Raw genomic sequence first — 24,623 nt, 5'->3', positions numbered from 1 at the left:
TACTCGATATCGAACGGTGAAAATAAAACACATATAAAAACAAACTATGATAAATCTTTTAGTTTGTCAACTTGATTCATTTTGAAAATAGTTCGCAAATTTGAAAAAAAAAAAAAAGGATTGAAAAAGAAAAAAAAAAAGGGGGAGGGAGTGGATTCCTGGAATTCAGTACACATGCTCCAGCAACTACTACTGTAGTCCTAATGATCTTGCTTATTACAGGAAAGTCAAATTCGCTTCAAAGCCACTTTCTACGTCACAAGTTGAAACATAAAAAATATTTTTTCTTTTAAATTTCAAGGATAACTTTTTCTTTACTCTATTACATTTTTTTAAAGGAAAAAAAAACAGTTCTTTCTTAAATATTTCTTTCTTTTCTTCGCTCTTTCTTCAACACTTACCCTTTTTTTTTGCTCAATGCACGTAGAAACGGTACTGATTAATTGTTTTGAGGCACGGCAACGATCTTGAAAATCTTGAAAAGAATATCTTGACTGAAAGGATAGACTTACAGATTTGCAACCGCAAGATGGGGCTCTGGGTATTGAGTCAGGATCTGCGTTAGAAACCTTTCGAGATGCCAATGTTGGTACTTAACAAACCGTCAACAATGGTACAATCGATTTATGCCGAAACGAAAGGAAAATTCCATACAGCGCACAGCATTTGTACCTACTTAGGCTTTTCTATCTCTTGAGTATTTCGACATACTTTTTTAGAATCCAAATCTATAGCCACTCGATTCATTTTTGTCGAAAAGATTTTGTTTTATGCTTGTTCTTTAAAGTTTGGTAATTGCAAAATTAATGAATTAAGTTGAAAAATTTTATTTTGAAAAAGTGTTCATTTGAAATTGTTACTCACACGCATTCTGAAAAAGAAAGACAGAAAAAAAAAAAACCTTGACTTTCTTTAAGCTAAAAATGTAGGCAATCCTATGTTTTAATTGGCAATCATTCAAAAAAAGGTTTTATTGTGGAATGTAAAATCTATTGATTTTTTTTTGTATCGAATTTTACACTATGTATCTTTTTTTTAATTTAAAAGTAGAATTTTAAGAATTTCGTTATATTTAAAACTAATTTGAGCAATTAATTGGATTTTCAAATTCATTGTTTTTTAACAGATAAACTTCACTTATTTCAAATTCTAGTGCACTTTTTATTAACAGTGTATTTTATCCAACTCATAGTTATTTTTCAAGTATATAATTCCTGATGGATTTTGTTATTAAAAGCAAAATGGAAAATACATTTTTTTTGCATTGTTTAAATGCTTTTAAAATTATTTTCAATTTATCTCCATCATTCAGTTCATTAAATAAACACTTCATATTTCAAGATTGATGGAATAAAAAAGGAATTAATCGTTCTCTTTAAAAATGTTCCTTTATTAATTCTGATGAAATGGGTGTTTTTGAATTCAGAAAGCAACATTATTTTCGTTAAGTTGTAATGTATTTTATGTCAAAACTAACAAAATATTTTAGTTAGCAGAGTCTAATGTCGTTTTTAAGTTAAAGCCGTCACTTCTTTTTGCAATTTAAATTTATTGAAATGGAGTAGCCGTGCTACTATTGCAATGTCCGTGATAATTTATGTGATATTCGTGATTATTTTGTCCGTGATAAGCCAATATTCTTCAGATTTTTAAAGTTCTTAAGTTTGATTTATGTTGTATTGGCATTTATTTTACTGGCGTTGATTAGTTTAAGGTAGGCGAACACCCTAGTTTTCGCAAAAAATCGATTTTGAAAAATTTAGAGAGCCCCAGTGTTTTTCTTTCTAAATCTGCATTTATTAAAAATCGATGAATTGTTGAGAAAACAAGAAGAAATTTACTTAACTCAAATGCACTGCTTATAACTAAAATTTCTTTTTTCTTGCTTGATTTTCTCACAACCACATTTTCAAAGTTTTTATTTACGCCAACAGCTCTAGCGAAAAAAGTATTAAGTCTAAAAATATGAAACATAACAAAAATGGTAATTGAACATATTACTGTGATATAATCCTCGAAAAAATAATGTACATGCAGAATGTGGTTTTGAAAAAATGATTAATTAAACTTAGGGTGCAAAAAGCATGTTTTTCAGGAGATTTTTCTTCGCGTATTTACCCATTAAACCTGTTTTTAGCCTACTTTCCCAGTAAAAGTCAGAAAAAGAAGAAAAAAACATGAAAGAAGGCTTAATGCATCTTAAAAATATCGCGAAAAAAAAAAGCAAAAATAAATAAAACAATTAAATAAATAACGAAACATTAAATGTTGGAAAGTAGGTTATTGAGATGTTGAAAAATGTCTTTCGGTCTGTCTGTCTGCCCCCCCCCCCCTAATAACTTTCGAATGAATAGTCCGATTCGAACAAACTTTTTTTTGTTCGAAAGATGTCGACGAGGACACCTCATTCCCATATTTCACTTTTTGATTTGAACTATTTTTTGTTCAATTTTGAACAGTTCAAAAAAACTTAACATTAGCGCCTACGGGGAAATTCAAGGCAATTCCAAACTGTGAGGCGAATTTGCTTCAAACAAACTTTGTAGGAAAAAGCTTTTGATGAAAAACTTGTATATAAAATATCTTTTTGATTTGAACAATTTTCCGTTCAATTTTGAACAGTTCAAATCGCTTAACATTAGCGCCTACGGGGAAACTGAAAGTCAATGTATATTCCGTACTTGAAGGCGGATTTACTTCAAACAAATTTTGTTGGAAATAGCTTTTGACGCCAAACTCCAGACTTCGACTCCGAAAATTTAGGGGCACTTGACTCCGACTCCGACTCCTATGCCAGACAATTAATCGGACTCCAACTCCCCGACTTCGACTCTGACTTCGTAGCTTTGGCAAAAATTTATACACGAAGGACAAATGACTGACTCTGATTTTTAGATATTCGACTCCGACTTCTTTACCCCAAAATGAGATTGACTCCGACTCCGCAGTCATTATTTTAACTGTGAAATAAAGTCATTTATGTTTCTACATAAAGTTATGCGCAGACTTTTTTTTTTTTTTTTTTTGACAATGAAAATTATTTTTTTAAGTTGACATTTTATTGTTTTTATTTATTTTGGTAAGTGCATTAATTCATTTAAAAAAATTGTTTTTGGCAACAGGGAAAAAGAAACGGATTTTTGTTTTGTTTGATACTATGTTTTTATTTTAATGAGCTTATTAATTTTAATTATTATTTTTCCGTTTTAAAAGCTGTTAAAGATTTTTTTTAATGGAAAATTGTGTATTAGCTGCTTTGTTTAAAAATTGCTGCTATTTTATTTGTTCAGTTTTTTTTACGCATCTAATTTTTTTAGATGAGTGAGGAATATTTTATTCATAGAAATCAGCTTAAAAAAATATGTTTGAAAACATTTGCGATGATAGCTATTTTTGAGAAGATTGATCAGGTACTAGAAAATAGTATGGATATACGGGAAAGTAGGCTCGTCTAGTTCTAGACAGAACTTCTTGTTAGTTACTTATATCCAAATTAGAGCATCATAACACTCTATGGTATGTAACGAAGATATAGACATAAGAAGGTTTTTTAAAATTTTGAAAAAATGAAGGTATGGAAGGGTTAAGGAAATGGTATTTTTTGCTAAAAATACTATTTATTAATAAAATTTCATTAATAAAAACAAATAGACATTTTTTTTCAACAAATAAGTAGTCAAAATGTGTATTTATGTCATATTTAATAATCTCTTTTAAAAAGTGCAATGAATAGTGAAGAAAAAAATGTTTAGGATGTTCACTTACCTTAAATTGTTCCTAAGGGCCATTCCATGAAAAAAGGTAATTCGATGGTAAATTTTAAAACTCTTTATTCATGAACAATTTTGATGTTAATGAAAAGTTAAAATGTTAAATTTAATGTTTTGAGTAAGATATCAAAGTTTCTTTTTTCTGGAATGACAACACATTATTCTAAACATAAGAGTCCAGTTGCGAGCAAGCATGTTGCCTTTCAGCATCAAATTTGAAACTCTGATTCGCATAAAAAAATCGATTGAATTTTTTTAAGTCAAATTTATAGGTAAGTCTAATTTTTAGTGTTTTTCGTATTATTAAATGTTAAGATCCAAGATACGTCTTAATAACTATATACTAAAACATACAAGAACCTTCATTTTTGTGTCCCGCACGTGACGCAAAAGATGAATGTTTTTAGTTAGAACAAAAGTTTAACTCATTTATTTTGTGTGCTTGTTATTTCTAAAACTAATTTTTGCGGGACTCTTATGTTATGACAATTTTGGAGCTTGAAATAAATTTTAGTTGGAGAAAATTCTGAAAACAAAACTGTTCGACATGTGACGCGTTATACAAACAAGCGTCAGATAAACAGTTACAACTTAAACATCTTAAATGAAACTTTTTCCGCATAGTTAGATTCTAAAATATATTATTGTGGAGTAGGAACTCATTTATTTTACATAAGTACGACTATTTTTATGCACTAATCAACCGTTCATGAGGAAGTGTTTTTTATTCTTGAAAACTTCATCACGGAATACTCGAAGTACTTCAATAGTTATTTGTTTTAGAAATTGGTTATTTGAAACACAAATACATGTAACGCTGCGTGAATATAATAGTAACAAAACAAAACTATTTTTATATTTTCTACGTACGAACTTCTTGGGAAACAAATATAGTTTTTGCATTGAGTTTTCCCTTTTAATTCTTCTTTCTTTTTTTCACTACTTAATGCTTGTTTGTGTAGAAGGCAGACGATAGTTTTATTATTTACTAGCAGCGTTGCCTAGCTTTGCACGGTCTGTCTCAAAAATAAAATTTTTGTCAAATGACGAATGTTCAAGGCTTGAACAAAAAAAAAAAAAAATGTAAAATTTCCTCGACAGACTGCAGAAAAATAATCAAAAACGAAAGATTTTTAGTCCTTCGATTACAGGAAAAGCCTCCAACGCATAGCATACGTAGAGCTGTTCGAGGATTTTGAGGAATTGCTTTCATTATCCTAATAGACTTTTTCCTCAAAATATGGCTTTATTATTATTTTTATGAAGTTAGAACTAAATATTTAAATATTAACTTGTTTGACCGAGATGGAAGGATTTAAATCTACTAGTGCAAAAAGAATGAAAAAGATGAGAAAGAAAGCAGCTTTAGAAAAACAATATTTCCAAAAGGAAGAAAATAAAAGTGTTAATGAAATAAAAAGGAGGAAGAAAGACAGAGGATGAAAACAAAAGTACTTATGAGTGGGACAGGACGAGGTTGAAAAAAAAAAAAAAAAAAATCCTAAGTTCTGTTTCAACTTCAGAATCCTCACAGTCAGAAGCCATCTACGAGTTACTCGAATTCTTCTGTACCACACCAGGTTGCTAAAAACTCTCTTTTAGCAATGCTATACACTAAACAATCAGAGCATTGCCCCAGTCACCACGAAAACGGTGTGCTGTGATACAAGACTTACAGAAGGCTTACAGAGAGGAGTCTGTTCTACTATGACAAATTCCGGAACAAATGCACGGTTACAGCCAGAAATTGTTCTAGCATGTTATACAATACGAAAATAAAAAATGATCCTTTCTCAACAATAATATGAGTCATACAGAAATAAACTTATGATGTAAACCTCGTCAGTAAAGGTTATACTTTTGTAAGATGTTTTGTATAATTGCCGGTAAAATTACAACAGCAAATCTTCAGACTGTATTCCATTTCATGTTCAAAATAGTTCATTAGTAATTCATTTAATAGCGTATTAATTTGTAAATACGGTTCACTAAAATACTTTTTTCGAAAAAAGGTTTAGCAAACACTTTGTTTTGTGTATTGACTCAGTTTCCGATTCCGATGGAGTCCGATTGTCCCGCACGTGACGGTGGAATGGCACCTAAGATTTTTTTTCTGATAATATTTTATAAACAACTCTTTATGTATTTTATAAAGGGACAAAGTTAGAAATGCGTGAACTTGAAATCCTTCTCAAATGTGTTTTGTTCCCACCTATTTTAGCAATATTCTCTTACTTTTTTCCCCCTTAATATCTGAGCTGTTTTGATGTTCATTTCTTTGGCTAAATACGTGCCAAGAGCTTATGTTACGATTATACAGAGTATTCTCGTTTAACCCGCAAGACCTATATTCTTGCAACCGTCAGTTCTAAACGCATACTTCCAATTGCAAAAATGGTCAAAATACGGTTCATAGTTTAGATAGTGAAAGCTTGAAGCGAAAAAGAAAATAAGTAAAAATTACGCAATCTCACAATTAGAAGAACCTTAGGTTCGTATGAAAAGGGACCCCGAACATAAACGTATGTAAAATAATCTCCAGTGAATGAAAAATAATTCAAAAGAAAATTTTTTGAAACACTTGTGACCAGAACTCAAGGAGATATTCGAGCTCAACGTTTTAAAGAACTGTACAGAAGATTAGATTGGAACATATCACCCGTTCAGAAGAATGACAAGTTCTCAGAACAACAACAACAAAAAAGAAACAAGACATTAATTTTTTTCAGTTCTGTTGGAAAAAAATATATAAATGTTACGCTCTGACACGTAAAAACACACTACAAAAGCTCGTTGAAAATATACACAGTATGCACACACATAGGTTTTAAAACTTGTTAGGCGCTGCCTCCCCCCCACCCCCCCAAAGGTATTATTGACTAAAAGTGTTAAGTCTCGGTGAATATTGGTCGTACTAAATGTGAGACGTTTTGTGTTCCAATCGTTTTTTCTCCGTTTGTGATTTCTCTAAATACAATGCAGGGCACTTGAAATCCATTTGCAAAGTTAGATTTCGTATTTTTCACTACGATTTTTGCTTTAAATATTTCATATCTTAACCCTGAATCTTGCAAACATTGTGAAGCTGAAAAAATATTTAAAAAAAATTAAATGTTTATTTTCAGTAATTTGTGTCCGCATATTTCAAAGCTTTTTACGGGGGGGGGGGGGTCGAGCCTTATTTTCCAGCCAGAATATTTTACTTGAGTCCACTATTAACCCTGGTTCCCTTTTGAAAATTCGCGACGGGGGGGGGGGGGGAAGGGTCTGGTGTCCCGGTTGAACATTTCAGAAATCTGGCAAACTTATTTTAAATATCTATTTTCTCTATTTCCAGGTGTGAGAAACCTGTTGCTTGCATCGCTGTAGAAGACGGTTTCATTGTCAGTCCGAACAGGTGGTTATCGATTCGAACTGAATGCGTAACGGACTGTGGAGATGCTGAAGTGGAATTCGAATGGTTCATTTACGCTGTAGATGGAACAAGATCGAACGATCCCGTTACACTTGACGGCTGGATAGAACACGTGATTGGTAAACAGTATATTACTAAATTTTGCTAAACTTACTGTGAATTTCGAATAGGGGGTAGGAATAAATAAAGTGGTGTGGAATTGAGACCTATTGGAAAACAAAAGACACACAATGAAGTTGACTACAAAAGGAATTAATATGATATTTAAGGACAATTAGGCTAAGTTTAGTTCACTTATTATTTTTTTTACAGATTGACTACGTTTTTTGTCACTCGGAGTGTCTCTTTACCGATTGAAAAAATTTACTTATTGATTCTTCTGTATGGGAAAATGAAACTTATATGCGTTAGTGAAGTTAATGCATCAAAAGTGAGTGTGAATCAGAGAGAGAGACATTTTAGTTTTAACTTTCGAATGTATTTATTTAGTAACTTAAAATTTCTTGTAATTTTGACACTTATGTGCTGCAGAAAAGTAATGGTAGCACAATGCAATGAAAAAAAAGCATTCATGTTTCAAAACATGAAACGAAGTACCAGTTGATTTTACTGAAGGTGGCTATTGTTTTATGAGTACTTGCAACATAAGTACGGAAAGTGTTTACTGTTGTGAGAAAATAATTAATGAGAAAATTAACGCTTAATTGAATAAAATATGACAACGTATATAAAGTACAAATTGAGAATGGAAAAAGGTTAAAAAACCAGCAAACAGCTGTTTCGGCACTCTAAAATACAAGTGCCATCATCAGTGCATTAAAAACGAAGACAGGTTCACCCGACTAAAACACAGTCGAGGCGAACAATGGAATGAGAGACGAGTTGTAAAAGATATGAGAGCAGTACCGGAAACGATGACGTCAAGGTTACGTCAGAACTTCAGAGGACAGTGGCACTCAGGAGAAAACGTCACGGACAAAAAATAAATCAAATAACATATTTCCAAACATTAGGAAAAGGGGGAGTGCTAGACAAATCATTGACGATTAAATTAGCATTTTTCCATATGTAATATGACTTCCAAAAATTTAAATCATGAATGGACGAACACTCGTGAATAACTTTGGCGGAAGAAAAAATAAAATTATGACCGCAGGACCAACAATGTTGAGCAATAGAGGAGCGTTTGAGATCCTGTTTTTTGACGTAGTTTTCGTGTTCTTTTATCCGGAATTTGAGGAATCGTCGAGTCTGCCCAATGTAGGCCAATTTGCACTGGCAGGAAACACTGCAAATGCCCCATTTGTCAAGGTTGTGAACAGGGTGTTTAAGCTGTGAAAATTTTAATTTATTAACAGGAGAAAAGTGACGGAAAAATGAAACTTTTTTAAGATTTTGGCAATTTGTAGACTGATTTTAGGAAAAAAGGGTAAGACAACTGAACTCGAATAGTTCACAAATTGGCCTACATTGGGCAGACTCGACGATCCCTCAAATTCCGGATAAAAGAACACGAAAACTACGTCAAAAAACAGGATCTCAAACGCTCCTCTATTGCTCAACATTGTTGGTCCTGCGGTCATAATTTTATTTTTTCTTCCGCCAAAGTTATTCACGAGTGTTCGTCCATTCATGATTTAGATTTTTGGGAGTCATATTACATATGGAAAAATGCTAATTTAGTCGTCAATGATTTGTCTAGCACTCCCCCTTTTCCTAATGTTTGGAAGTCTGTTATTTGATTTATTTTTTGTCCGTAACGTTTTCTTCTGAGTGCAACTGTCCTCTGGAGTTCTGACGTAACCTTGACTTCATCGTTTCCGGTACTGCTCTCATATCTTTTACAACTCGTCTCTCATTCCATTGTTCGCCTCGACAGTGTTTTAGTCGGGTGAACCTGTCTTCGGTTTTAATGCACTGATGATGGCGCTTGTATTTTAGAGTGCCGTAACAGCTGTTTGCTGGTTTTTTAACCTTTTTCCATTCTCAATTTGTACTTTATATACGTTGTCATGTTTTATTCACTATGCAGCACAAAGTTTTCGACTACTTTTTATGTAACGCTTAATTGTAGGAAAAAAATTCTGCTTGTGAATGTTAAAATGTTTAAGAGTTTTACAAGAAACCCGTTTTCCAATGCAGACATTTTTTAAAGCTTTTCGGCTCTAAGCAGAAGTAAAAAGAAGAAAGCAAAACTTGTGATGAAGAAGCACCATGCCATCCTAGCGACCGTCGCACCTACCAACTTAACTACTTACTTGGTTTTATTGGGTTTAAATGTTACGTCGATCGATTCAAATTTGCGGATTTAAAGAGCCCGTACTTGGTGGTTATTTGATGACGTCGGGTTTCCAACATGAACCTTCCCGATTCTGAGTTTAGTATCCCATCCGGTGAAATTAAGTTCGGTAATTCTGTTATTGTGACTACTGCTTATGATTCGAATGATGGAAACTTTCTAGCATTAAAAAATAGTTTTCTTGTAAAATTCCCAAAGCACACACAACACACACAATTGAATGTAATACGTATTCCAATATGTGCTGCAGGAACATCAATTTGATCATTAACCAATAAACAATCTTTTTGCATTATAACACAGGTAATTTGTAGATCCAAAGCTATAATACCTATTGGATTATTTTTTTCACTGGCGTCAAGGTTTAATAAGGGAATACCTCACCTTCAACGAGTTCATTTCAAAAAAAGGTTAAGATGCGATACGAGGAGGGATTTCTGTATTTGCTAAGAGTTTTGTTTCCATTGCAGCATGTTGTTGGGGAAGGGTTGGGGGGACTTTACGTTTTTATTCGATACCTCTACTTGAATGCCATAAGTTTGGGATACTTAACACGTAATTTTATTTTTGAAGACTGCCAACATTGGGCTGTGCTCCCATTGTTAAGTCTTCCCTTAAATATAGAGTAAATTAATTTAATATCTTACTCTATGCCACTTAAGTTATTTTTTTATGAACTGGACTGGGTTTTGTGTTCCTTTTTCGCAATTGTTTACCTTCACATTTAAATATGAGTGTAATTACATAGTTAAAAAGTTACGATTAACTTCTGTAGCTGTTCATTGGTACTTAATGTAGTGTGTCTCTTGACGGTACAGCTACGACCTCGACAATATTTACCTATTTTCATGAAGTTTAGTAAAAAAGCAACGTGTTGTTGAAGCGGATTTTAATTAGATTACTTTAGTAGAACTACTACGTAAATAACCAAACTCAACTCAGCGCCAATTGCCCTTTCCTACTACTTGGAAAGGAGGAAAACATTGTCGATGGCATAGCTCAACAAGCCAGAGCTGGACTATGTAGCTTTCTGTGAAGAAATTAATAACAATAAAAAAAAAAAAAAAGCATCTCCGTAAAGGATTTTTGCACGTTTTACGAGTTCGTGTTATAGAAAAGAATGAGAAACTCTTTTTTTTTTTTAAAGAAAATCTTAATGTTTTTCAGAAGAAAAGGTTTTTGACGACCCTAGTTTAATAAAATAAGGTCAAAGCTGTAAAGGTCACCCATTGTGCTACAACGACGCATTTTTTTTAATTCAAATTTCCAGCAAATGGAGTCCCTCAATCCTTCGAACAAAGAATTTCCTCTCTCTAATCAGAGCCAAACAGCAGTTTATCTTCTTCCTTCTCGTGCTTTATTAACAGTGATTCTCAACTAGTGGTAAGCGAGCAATTTCATGTGCTCCGCAAACAGCTAGTGAAAATTAATCTTTATGATTTTTATAATTGTAACTCAATTTATTAAGGAAAACTTTTGGATTTATATCCTTTCATCTAATTGTTCTGAAATTATTATTTTTATCGTGTGGGTCCACTTAGGATTCGAATGGGTACCAACTGTTCCTCAGTAGTGAAATGGTTTAGAACCACTGCTTTAGATTAGATCATCTTAACTGAAACGCCTGGCAAAAAAAGCTTTAAAACAGACAGGACCTCCACTTCTTAGCTTGAGGCAGGATGTGTTGAAATTTTCCAACTTTGGCTCTATAATTCTAATTAATGTGAAGGAGAAGCATGCTCACTAATTACTGTCTAGCGCGTTAGAATGAGTGAGTTTCAAAATTACCGTAAATAGTTTAGATACAGATTGTCTAAAATATGTATGCACCATAGCTGCTCTATTAATGTTTCGCAGCCATAAGAGATGACTTAAAAAAGGATGAATTTTATTTTCAACGCTATCTTTTTTCTACGCTAGCTCCACAATGTAAAATCATAGCTTACCGAAATCTTTTTGAAGAACTCGGTTAGAGTAAAACTTTTCGCCGAATATTCTACTCGTTCACCGTACTTGGTTACAGAAACCATTACTAGACTGTTTTCTGTAGACGTAACAAAAGTTCTGTGCTATAAAACCTGCAGCCATCGAGCTGATAGTTGCCATTGAAAGAGAGTGCACACAAATGCAAAACGAAATGTTTCGTGATACTCGCGATTTCAGTGCTCAGTTGCCAGCTGTGTATAAATCAGAACGGATACCAGTCTGATAAAGATTAAAACAATAAGTGTATTTACATAGATCCTTTTATTTATTTTTTGTTTAAGATTAAAGTATCGTAAATAGTTTTTGTGTGCTAAGTAAAGTACGTATTAGTACATGTAAACATGCTTTGAAACTTAAGGGTAATTTTACACCATTTGTAAGCACTTTTTGTTTCCGCTCCAGTAGCCTTAGAGAATGAAAACAGTTAATTTGTCACCATACTAACAGATAGCACTACATGTGCTATTTTAGTGAATTTTCGAGTTCTTGGTATGCATTTGATACATTTGTAATTTGTTTGGCGAACGAGTGCATAAAGAGCGAAAGGTACTAATTAAATTAACTTTTTTTTCTAATACGGGTATTCTGTATCTAACGTTTTGAACAACTTGGGAGATTTTACTTTTAGAGAATAAAAAAGCAATAATATTTTTTTTACTGCTAATGAGGCAGTAAGAAAAAAAGGGCTGTAAGTGGCGAAATCCAAAAAATGGAGATAACCAGTACAAATGGTAAGAAAACCTCTCCTCTGTTTTCGAGGAAGGAGATGGAGTTAATAGCATTGATAGGTGCTGTTGTAAAGCATGATTTAGAAAAAACATATTCTATGAAAGCCAACCTAGGATCCGAGCTTTAAACAAGTTTTGCTCAAAACTTTAAAAAGTCCACTTATATCCCTTTGCTTCTCACTGCCTCACATGTAAAGAAGTTTAGAATGCTGGTGCAATTGATTTTAGTTATTTTGAGAAAGGAATGTGATACTACAATTTGTCTGATGCGTCTACAGGAAAAGGTGTAAAAACGGGCACTGGAGTAAATATGGGCCTCGCTACCCCTCGCTAGTGGCTAGGGGAGGCACTGAAAACTGTCAGCAAGGACAGTATATGTAGTCCAATCATATAAGATATTAAAATCGAAAAATGCGATGTTGTTCTGAGTTTTTAATTCCTGTGTTTTTCAAAAACCTGTGCAAAAAACTGCAAAAATTTCAGGCTTTTTTCAGTTTTTTATTATTAATTCCTTAGCTATGCAACTTGTGATGCTAAATGTCCATACCCGTTTTAAAGTACGTTACATTTCGAGCAATTTTAAGCTCAAGTGGTGCTTTGTACGATCGATAGTTTAGGAGATATCGTACTTCAAAAATTGGCCAATTTTGGCAAAAAAAAAAAAAAAAAAACAATTCAAAAATTTGGATATGCTGTTACAGTAAATTTAGCTGGCTTTCATTTAAGTGAAAAACAACGTCTGTAATTTCAATAGTTCTTTTACAATCGCAAAAACAAATAAATGATCGGATAGTTCAATTTTGGAAAAAATGAGACAAAACACTTTTCAAGACATTATGGAAGATTCTATTCTAAAAAAGGGGGCAAAGAAATGATACAAGAAATGATACAATACAATTCTAATGTGTGTTTATATAAGTTATGTGTGTTGGCAAAACACGGCGGTTATGACAAAAAATAAAATAGGCCAATAGTTGATAGCCCTATGCAGGTAACGCAAACATTCCTCCCCCTACGTATGTCTTTCACAGTGATGAATTTTTGACCGTATTTCGTTTTTTGACTTGAAAGATACCTTCCGAGTTTGATTTTTAATATGTAATTTTTTTGAACAAAGACTTAAAAAAAACACACTTCGTATTAGAATAAGAGATTTGGACAAAAAAAAAAAAAAAGGAAAACAGAATGGTTTCAAAAGTGTGAAAGTGTATTTACATGTTAGTTTTGTCATTAAAACGTATCTTAAAAATTAACTACACTCAATGTCCTGGTTTTTATGGTATCCTTGATGGGTATTATCGTACTCCCGAACTGAAAAAAGAACGTAGTAATAGGTCGATTCTTTTTCATTTTATTATTATTATTATTATTATTATTATTATTATTATTCATTTTTGTCGATTAGAATGGCAAAAATGTTGTGGGTATTTTTTCCAAATGGCATATTGCAGAAAGCTGAGCAGCTAACACCAACTCTGCAACATCAGCATACTCCCATATATCCCTTCTTGCACTAACATGAGATAAATCTGAAAAAAGACGGGTGAGGCTGGTTCGTTTAATGTTGTGATTGGTGACGAAGCAATCTCAAAATGTATGTTGGTCTTTGACCAATTCCACTCTGAGATATCTTTTTCCTCTGCCAAGAATTTCTTTACTTGTCGTTACCTGTGATACGAGTGGAATGAAACAACTCTTTTGCTTGAAGAACAACAAAGACTGTTCACAGTTGCATTACATGCTACTTTGACGAGCAGGTGAAACTGTCGCAGGATATCGGTGGATGCCTCATTTCCATACAGAGCAACTAGCTTCATCTCTACAGCTTCGGCTAAAGCTTCGTGTCTCATTTCATGAAGGAAAGCTGTGGTGACCTGGTCAACCCAATACCCCAGTTCGTTTGAAAAACACCGCACAGTTTTGTTTTTCTTATCCAGACATGGGAAGAAATGGTATCACATCTACTAACTGCGTGAAGAAGGAGTACGAATCTAAGAGCTATTCTACTTTTCCCCAGTTGAAAAAAAAATATGAAGCTGAATACACAAATTAACTGGACTTCGTCATTTTTCAGGAAGGGAATATTTTGAATGTTTGAGACTAAAACAATAGAAAAGAACAAATGGATCTACATTCTCTCCATCAACGATCGTGGTATGTTGAGATGTACATTTTCGATGGCGGTTCGGGTAATGTTTCGATCTGTTTCGCTCGGTTTTTTTTCCAATGCCCTCAAGTCCAAACCTAGGGAGCAAATCATTATTGAGGTGCCGTTTACTACACGATTTGGAAAACCGATTCTTCTGGGACACTCTATTGTTGAGAAGTCAAATATAATCATCTTTCTCTAGCGCGCAGTCGTTCTGGTGTATCTAAAGACATCACAAACATCCCAGAGTCATTCCAGTTCTCCAATAAAGTTTAACATGAAGACAATTCACCTGGATTGGCGAATTAAAGTCGCCGAAAAACGCACAAATGAATTGTTGAATATGACAACTATGGTTTTCTTCTTTTATGTTCTCCATTAGTTTCATTAGAACCAGTTAGTACACAAGTATGCTCACAAACTAGACGTAAATTTATTGATTCGCAAAAACCATGAAGTTCCTTTCAGTGTACATAAAAAATCTTTCGAGTACATCCCCTTTTTCAGATCTGTTGTAAATATAGACGAGCATTTTTTGCATATAAATTGAGACCTGCTAGTGAAAAAATGGAAGCATTTTGGTTATTATTTCCAGGTGTATCCCTATTTTCCATTCTTTTTGCTTGAATGATTTTTCATTAAGTATGGTCATTCGATAATATTACACGTAAAATGTACAGGGAGGCTCTTTTCTTTCTAGGTTCTCCGCTGAAGCTTTATGTTTGACCTGATGAACCTGGACAGTTTCATTTTCTTTTGCAAATGGAATGAATGAACTCTCATTTTCATTTATTCTTTATTTCTCTGCTCGCCCGTCTTCGGATAATTGAATCTCATTAGAAATTTGTCTGATATAAAAAATGTTCTCTATTAAATTAAAAATCGGTAGGTAACTTCCCAGTCGAAAAACGAAATGCAGTCGAAAATTCATCATTGTGCAACGTAAGAAGTGGAAGGAATGTTTCATTACCTGCATAACACTGTAACTATTGGCTGATTTTTTTTTCTTCATAACCTGCATATTTCTCCAACACAGATAACTTATATAAACACACATTAGCGTCTTATTATATCATTTTTTTTTTGCCCCTTCTTTTAGATTAGGATCTTCCATATTCTCTTGAAAAGTGTTTTGTCTCATTTCATGAAAATTCGAATTTTTCGATTATTTGTTTGTCTTGCGATTGCAAAAGAACTATTCAATCTACGGACTTCGATTTTTGCTTAAATCAAAGCTAATTAAATGTACTGTAACATTATAGTTGTTTTCTTGTAGAATAAGAATTTATGTCGATATTTGGCCTGAAATGTGATTGGAACATATTATTTTTATTTTTTGCCAAAAATGGCCAATTTTCGAAGTACGATATCTCCTAAAATATCGGTCGCACAGAGCAACATCTTGTTTCAAAAATTGGATAGTTTATTAGTTAGAAAGGAAAAACTAAAGAAAGTCTGAAAATGTCGCAGTTTTTCGCGAATTACGCAGCGAGCACAGATTTTTGAAAACTGCAAACTATACACTACCCTAACTGACCCAAAAAACATATTAAACAATCAGAACTACATCGTGCTTTGCGATTTTTATATAATATGACTGGACTAATGGTGGCATTTACTAATGTAATACACAGGTGGACAATTGCTAAGGACGGATGGCAATAGCAGCGTTAGCAACCACAAAAGGGAAGGCAAGGAAATATGGAAATTAGCATAAGTTCGGGACACAGTAAGACGTGTTTTGAGTATGCAAGTTTTAGACTTACGACATTGCTGGTGACTTGATAGCGCTGATAATAATAGATAAAGGATTTAGCGTGTGATAACCATTGTTGTTCAAAAGCAAAGTTTGACGGGAAAGAATGAATTGACGAACTTGCATTTTTCGCTATGTCTTCCCGACATCCCTTTGATAATTTTATGGGTGGCCGTATGGTTGGTAACATCGAAGAAGGGCAGAAAAATTTAGATGTTGCCAGGATGTTCGACGTCAGTCACAGGGTTGTTTCTAGAGCTTGGAAATCATTTCGAACAAATAGAATGTGTAGCAAATGTCACGAGGGAGGTCGTGCAAGCAATACGACGTCAGCAGAAGATTGGTACTTAGTGCAAGCAACGAAAAGGAACCAGCGCAACACAGCTACTGAGGTAGCATAGCAGTTTCTTGCTGCTACTAGCAGGCAAATATCCCGAAAAACTGTAGCCAGACGCTTGCATGCAGTAAGAATACACACTCGTCAGCTTGTTTTGTAAATCCCATTGTCTACAAGTCAGTGTTTTGCTCGCTTGTAATGATGTCCTCAGCATCGCATTTGGAAAGAAGTCGATTGGGCTTGTATACTATTCTCAGATGAAAGCAGGTTCAGTCTGTCGTCTAATTGTGGACGACAACTAACCTGGCATGAAAATGGTACAACATACACGCCGGCAAACAAAAAAGAAAAGGACTAGTATCCTACAAGGTAGGATTATGATCAATTGCCGTACGTCACTTTTGTGCTTCCCAAAAGATTATGACGGCTAGTTATAAATTAATGTTGTTCTACTGCCTCATGTTCACGTGTTCTGTGGTACTGTGGGCGATAATTCGTTTACATAGATGGCAACGAAGCATATCATTAACAATCGCCGTCCAAAAGTATCTAGCTCATTCAAAATATTCAGCCCATCGGATGGCCAGCACGTTCTATAGATCTGAATCATATTGATAATGTTTGGAATGCTTTGAGGAGCAGTCTTGTTAATCGACAACGTCCTCCTATAAACAAGGACACCCTTATCCATGACTGACAGAAGAATGGGATAAATTACCCCAACAGCTGCTGGATAATGTTGTGTAAAGCATCACATGACGTGTGGAAGCTTGCATCGCTCTCCATGGCAGCAATATCCCGTATTGACATCTCACGCCGGAACGCCTGGGGGCGTTAATTACATTTACTCACTTTTACGTATTAAGCCCAAAATGACCGTTTCGTCCTTTGAACACTTTTTAACGCCTTCTGGATTTCAGAGCACAATAAATTATCATCATTGCAATGTTCTAAAGTTCTGGCATTAATTTATTTTACTTGGCATCGAATTATACTTACTTTTTTGCGCGCTACACAGCCCATTGGAATCGGTCCTTAGCAATTGTCCACCAGTGCATATCCGAGAGCAGTTGAAAACATTCTTTCAAGTAGTATGGATGCAGGTTGAGTTATTGTGCAAATTGGTGTTTTTCTGGACTGAAAACTTTTAAGTGATACGTGAAATAGTTTTCTTTTCGCGTTTTTACGGTAGTTAAAAAACAATTTCGCAGTGATATCTGGAAAGCGGAGATCAGCTACTGTTTGAAGCACACCTTTAGTCACGCACACTTTTACATCACATGTGAGAGTGACCATCTTTCTTAGATGTAGTTGGTTATGTGACAAATGTGGGCACACTTAAATTGTGCCAGAGCTAAAAGAGCCAGTTACGTTTGCAATTTCTGTAAATATTTTTTTCTCGTGTAAAAAATAAATTCTCTACGATTTTGAGTAGTTTTACCTAGTTTAAAAATTATTTTTGGTGACATTTCAAGAGGACCCAAATTTGCACCTCTTTTTTTAATGAAGGTTTTTCTAAAGCTTTTTGTAAATCGTCGTTTTTGAAATGAAATCATTGATATTAATCATTGTTTTTCCCTCTCGTATTTTGGATACTTGTTAATAAAAGACAAATATCCAGAGTTTTTCGAGTTGAAAGTAACTTTAAACCAATAACAAAAGATGATGCCTGTATTTACCCCTTTTCCTCTATTATCAGCAAGTAACACTTGCGAGTAACATTCTCGTTTTCTCTTGTAACTAGTGGACAAAAATCGACTTGGCATCAACCAGACATTCTTCTCCAGATTTCAGCAATACAAACACTTCCATATCCAGGTCATTGGTTCTGTTGCTGGTCGTCCTCAAGGTGTGGCTAAGCTATATATTCAACTCAATAATCCTCCAGAAGGTGGAGAGTGTGTTCTGAGAGACATTGTAGGTCATGCCATGATCACCGTATTTCAGTTAGAGTTCAAGAATTGGCGAGACCCAGAAGATCACCGGATTAGAGATTATAGTGTCTATAGTAAGTAATGTTTTTGCCTCGATAAGAAAAATAGTGCTTAACCGTTAAATAGCTTATTTAACGGTTTGCTACTGCGAGTGAAAACACAACTCTTATACCATGGTACTTTGGTTGGAACCCAGCAAGTGACCATTTTGCGCACTTACATTTGGCTACAAACAGGCCGAACTTAAATCACCCTTTAAGGGGGAGCGGGAGAACTTGTATATCGATAACCAACATGCATGTCCTGGCAAAAATTCGAACGGCAAATGATTTCATTCTTGTCATCAGAGCTCCTATGAGAACTATAACATAACACCCGTAAGACGGGGAGGGGGGGGGGATGTCCTTTCTCGTAAACGTTGTTCAATAAGTGGAATCTTAACTAACTGAAACAAAATGGAGCTCTGACTCTTCATAGTATGACCATAATTGAGTGTTTAATTAGTCATGTTGTCATTACCATCATAGCAGAGTACTTACATATTGAACATTATATCTAGGAAGTTGGAAGGGGGCCTCTGAAGTATTTTAAAATAAAAAATAGATAAATTATTCTGCTGTAATATTTTCTGCAAGAGAAAAAGTGCTGTGAACGCTAGTTTCACCTTGATTTTCCTCTATTTGCATCAGGTTGTAATTCCAAATGCACGCCTGCTGAATGGTAGCATTAGCTCTTTGAAAGAGAAACTAACTTAACATTTTGCCCTGTAGATATAGCAACGCTGCGTGTTTATGTGCACTAAAAGTCATTTTAGCTATAAGAGAAGACACGCCTGGCGTGTGTATTTACCCAGGATGAACTTTTAGCAAACCTTTTAAGAATTGCACCCAAAAAATAAGATTTGGCCATTCTAGGAATATGGAAATTTTAAATTTATTCCGGTAGATAGTTTTATTAAAAACATCTTTTACGTATTTATATCGAAAATCCTAAGTATAAACAAATTAGCTTCGGTAAAATAATTCTTTCTTTTAATCAGGGAAACACAACCCTATACCTGCAGTTTAAATTTTTGATCTCTAAATCTGAGCAAAATGCATTGATTATATCGTTATCTTTTCTTTCAGTGCTAAAGAAAGGAAAAAAGTTCCGTCTTCACTATGGGGTGAAGGTGAAAGTGGACTTTGTTTTGCCGCCAGGGAAGTCAGAAATATTCTGTGCTGTGGAAGACGAGCTGGGAGCTGTAACTACTTTGTCTGCAGGTTTTGTTGATGTAATGTGAATTTGACAAATTTATTTCAGCACTTAAGTATACTTGTTAGTGTGAAAGCTCAAAATCTGATAAATACCGACATAAGCCGGTGAAAATCAACACTCACATACGACAGACGTCGAAGAAAGATCGAATATTTCTAGTGAATCAGCGGTGAAAGTCAACATTCTCCAATTTTTTGTTTTTATTTGCGAGTTACTCATTACGATTCGTCGTTTCTCCAAGAAGTATTGAAACTCGGCTTATCAGATCAGTGATATATTATTAAATTTTTAAGATATTGAATTGGAATTTTACTATAAGTTGGGGGATCTACTTGGGGTGTTAGTTATGAAGGTTATAAGATACCCTCTTTTACGCATGCGCAGTGGAAAATTAATTGCTTTAAACTTTCATATTTCCTCGAATTTTCAAAATTTTTGTTTCAAATTTTAATATTACAGGGTCTGCATAAAAAGTAATGAGACTGAGCTGTGTTCTAAGAATTTATTGCAGATATTAATACTCGCAACTAAAATTCTTCAAAATAAGTACCTTGGCCTAGCACACACTTATCCCAACGAATCTTCTAAGCTTTGAAGGCTGCTTTGTAATCTGCTTCCAGAATATACTTCAAAAGTCTTGTACTAGCGCTTTCACAGCATCCAGAGATCCATGGTGATGTCCTTTTAGTGATGCTTTCATCTTCGGAAATAGAAAGAAGCCTGCTGGAGTTGAAAAGTGGCTGTAGGTGGGCTGGGGAAGCGTAAAGATACCACTATTGGCTAGGAAGTCTTGTAGGATGAAAAATATGTTTCCAGCATTTGTCAAGTTTTTAGCGATGATGCTATGAACTGTCATTTTATCATGTCCAACTTCATCTGCAATCATTCTCACGCTTCACCGGCGGTCCGAATTTAGCACAACACGCACTCGTTCCACATTTGCGTACATTCTGCTGTTTGACAGACACCCTGTTTGAGATTCATCGTCGACGCTCTCCCGGCAATCTTTGAAACACTTGTGCCAACGAAACGCATGCCCCTTTGACATAAAATTGTCTCCGAACACTTGCTTACACATCTTTGAAGCATCTGAGGCCGTGAGGCCGATTTACCGATTTCCACACAAAACTTAATCGCGTAACGCTGCTCAAATGTTCTCTGAATTTTGGAGCTGGAACCTACGTTAGCAACAGATGTAAACTATAACGACGATTCTGCCCAAACTAAGACGCCCAGGCGACTGCGGACCGGAGTGAGTCCCACCAGTAATCCCCACCACCGACCTAACCAGGTTGTGCGAACTTGAGAGGTATAATCGCAAAAGGAAAAAATGAATCTCATTACTTTTTATACAGACCCTGTATGTTTTCTTTGTATGCTGTCAAGTTTTCTGAAAGTTTGATGGAAAACTCTGCATATCATGAGTTACAAAAACCTGTAAGGGAAATAGGTACAGTCGACGCTCGATATAACGACCATCTCCGTGCCAGAGAAAAAGGTCTTTATAATGAGTGGTCATTATAAGAGATAGAATTTTTAAAAAAATATACACATGCATCATGTATGTTCCGTTGTTCCAATACAATTGGCACTTTTTTAAAGATTCCAGTAAAACGCCCAAATTATTTTTTATCGTGGGATTTTTCATTTTTAATTATGGGTGCAAAATATGACAAAATATTTCTAAGTAGAAAATATAGGAAAAATTGTATTACAGTACTTACAAACCATTTATTTTCTGAAGATAAAATCAGAAAGAGTTGCTTTCCTTTTTAGCACATATGATTTTTGCAAAACATAATTTTCCATTCAAAGAAACTAAAAAGTCTCTCGAGCATTTGAAACATTTTTCGTACTGGGAACTTTGGTCTCAATTTCTTCATCTGATCATGATACATTAATTTGTTTCTGTGCACAACATCGAGAGGTACTTCATTTTCTGACAGACTCGTGTTTGACACATTCTAAATCATAATTGATTTTAGCATAACAGTTAAAGTTTAACACTTCTACCAATTTCATTTTTTTTTAGAAATTTTATACATCATTTCATCTTTTTCGTCGAAATTTTCATCTTGGATTGCCTGAAAAATCGTTTAAGCATTTTTCCTTTGCTTTTTAAAATCAACATGGTGGAGGCAATTCTTGATGGTCTTTTCTGAATTCCATGCTGATTTAGAAAGATGCAAAGCTGTAAGGATACCCACTTTGTAATCTTCACCTTCTTCCAGTCCGTAAACAGTAATAAACGTCATTCATTTCAAGTTACATATTAGTAGCACTGAATTCGGTCGCTGTATTGGATTAAATGATGCAGGGCATTCGTTATAGCGGAAGCAAATTAACATAGAGTTCATTGGAACAAAGTTGGGACTATTACCACTGGTCGTTATAATGGATTGGTCTTTATAATGAGTGGTCGTTATAATGAGCGCTGACTGTATTCTTAGAAGAAATGCTTATATCTTCGTGAATATATGTGATACTTTCATGAAAATACAAAAATAAATTCTACATAGTTCTTAAACTTATTTTTAAAATGTATAGCTTACTCCCAGCTGTCTACGATGAAGGGTGATCAAAAAACTGTTGCTGTTTTCTCAATTTGCTGCTGGTCCTCTAAATGCATGAATGAAAAATAATGAGCTTATGGAAGCTCATTACTTTTTTGCACTTATACATTAGAGCTTTGAAATGCTTACAAGGAGAAATTACTCGCGCAAATGTATTTAAATAATGTGGGCGTAAATATAGCAATTGCATATTAATAAAATTTTAAATAAATACACCTAATTAGTATTCATTTATAGGTACTTGCTTATTTTTTCTCAAATGCTTTAGATTTTCTTTTTTTTTTTCAGTTCATAAACAGTTTATATTTTCGTTAATGAAAAGCTTATAATGTTCGAAATTCACGACATTCCCTTTTAAATGAATGAATTACCAATGTTTTAATGCACAAAAATTGCAAATAACTGCAGACACGTGTTTCTGGTTAACAAGGAACTATTCAATGCAAAGAAGTGAGTTATTGAATTTTACATCCAAAGCTCACACTTATTCACATTGAAAAAGGGGTTCCTTGTAACCCTAAAACACGTGTCTGCAGTAATTTGAAAATTTTGTGCATCAAAACGTTGGTAATTCATTCATTTAATTTTCAATTACAAAGATCCTTTTTTGTTTAAACTTGAGAAAACTAACCCTACATGCTGTTCAAAATAGTAAGTTAGAGTTGTTGCTTGGTTTTGAACTGCTGTGTAAGCCAAAATGATATCATTTCAGTTTTCAACATTAATTTCTGTCTTTAGATTTGCGTGGGGTGGAGGGGATATAAAAAAATATATTTTCAAAGCAGTATTTCTGAACAAAATTGAAGATTTAACTGAATGTATATAACTTCTCCGATAATCACATGAAATATTCTAATCGTAATCCAATTTAGACAGGTGGCGCTCTAACAGTAAACCCTGTTTAAAAGGCTTAAAGAGATAAGGCGGCCTTTCGTCAGGAACAGGGAATGAATAATGGATGATGTAGATGACGTAAATTTGCATATTTTGTGGTTATCAGTGAAAGTAGTTTATTCTTCGGTTCCTCTTCGGGTACTTGACTTTAAACATAACTTTGATTTTCGATGGCGCTGAAAATCCTTAAAGCATCGCTCTAGGTAATAATAAATTCCTGCAATGAAGATCTTTGGAGTAGACTCTGAAACGTCGCTTATATTTAGGGATTGCTTGGTTTCGAAAATTTTAAAAACTTGAACCTTTTCAAACATGTTTTAACTTGATTTCTAATGTCACAGTCGGTGATTATTGAATTTGCAGTAGCATTATAAACGGGATTAGTAACGTTATTATATCTAAGAGGTTGGTGATTTTCAAAAAAAAAAAAAAAATAATAATAATAATAATAATAAATAAATAAAATAAATAAATAAAATAATAAAAAAAATAGCGGTTTAAATACAGTGCCGACGAAAAAAAAAATCTTTACATTTAGTTTGCAATTAAAAACTTTACATGCAAATTTCTCGTCATGATTTTATTTGGCATGCTGCCTAGTTATTTGGTTGAATACCGAATATTTGGCCAGATTGTGGCTGCATATTTGGTATTCGGCCAATTCACAAGGGAGCATGCCATGAAAAATCATGACAAGAGAAAGTTATGCAAAATTTTTAATTGCCAGCCAAAGGTAAAGATTTTTTTTTCTTGCCAGCAGTGTACAATCTACAGTGGCTCCCAAAAGTGTTCGTACACCTTGAAATTTTGTAGTAAAACCAAAATATCGCAAAACTGAATTTGAATATGAAGTCCATTTTTTTTCACACCATTCCTATGCCACTCTGAATGAAACCCAGTAGTTTTTTCAAAATATTACCAGATTTTATTTTTGAAATTTGTCCAAAAACGAAGAGAAAGAGAAAAAATACGCCACAAAAGTCATCGTACACTGAAATATTTTCGAATAAATTCATGATTAAAAATATCACATGTCGTTTTTTTATTTTTTTTTGCATTGTGTTGACCCTTAAAAGTCATTTGGCTTTAAATTTTTGTGTATTTATTCCTTAATATTGTGCTTATTACTTTAAAATGGCTGGTATTCGAAAAGAACCACAAACACCATTTGAAATTTTTCCCCACAGTAGCGATAAATTGGTTAGAAATGTCTCTAAATTAGTTAATTTATTCCGTTCTATAGTAAAGTGCTTGATAAAATGCTTTAAAGAAAGGAATTGGATTGAAAACAAGGTAAGAAAAGGTCAACTGGCAAAGTTAACAATGCGTGATCGGAGATTTACAGTTAAATAAATTATGAAGAATACACATTTGAGTGCTGAAAAAGTTTCTGCAGAATTGAAAGAAACATTTTACGTTTAATTTTCACCTGAAATTGTTCGCCAAGTTCTCTGATTAGCTGGATTAAATGGAACCTCTTCCCGCAGAAATTTTCTTGTTCGGGCGAAAAACAGTAAGCTTACGT

General features: G+C 34.0%; 1 protein-coding gene across 1 annotated transcript in view; it reads left to right on the top strand.

Moving 5' to 3' along the window:
* Positions 1 to 24,623, top strand: part of LOC129234330 (location of vulva defective 1-like) — a 196,802-nt gene that overhangs the window by 61,680 nt on the left and 110,499 nt on the right. The window contains exons 12-14 of the mRNA XM_054868323.1: positions 7,108 to 7,304; positions 18,185 to 18,448; positions 19,502 to 19,647. Of these exons, the coding sequence (XP_054724298.1) occupies positions 7,108 to 7,304; positions 18,185 to 18,448; positions 19,502 to 19,647 (607 nt within the window). The remainder of the gene's footprint in view (positions 1 to 7,107; positions 7,305 to 18,184; positions 18,449 to 19,501; positions 19,648 to 24,623) is intronic.

This window comes from Uloborus diversus, chromosome 1, assembly GCF_026930045.1.
Source record: "Uloborus diversus isolate 005 chromosome 1, Udiv.v.3.1, whole genome shotgun sequence".
In the NCBI taxonomy this organism is placed as follows: Eukaryota; Metazoa; Arthropoda; class Arachnida; order Araneae; family Uloboridae; genus Uloborus; species Uloborus diversus.
Note: the sequence above shows the minus strand (reverse complement) of the source record. Positions and strands in the feature narration are given on the sequence as shown.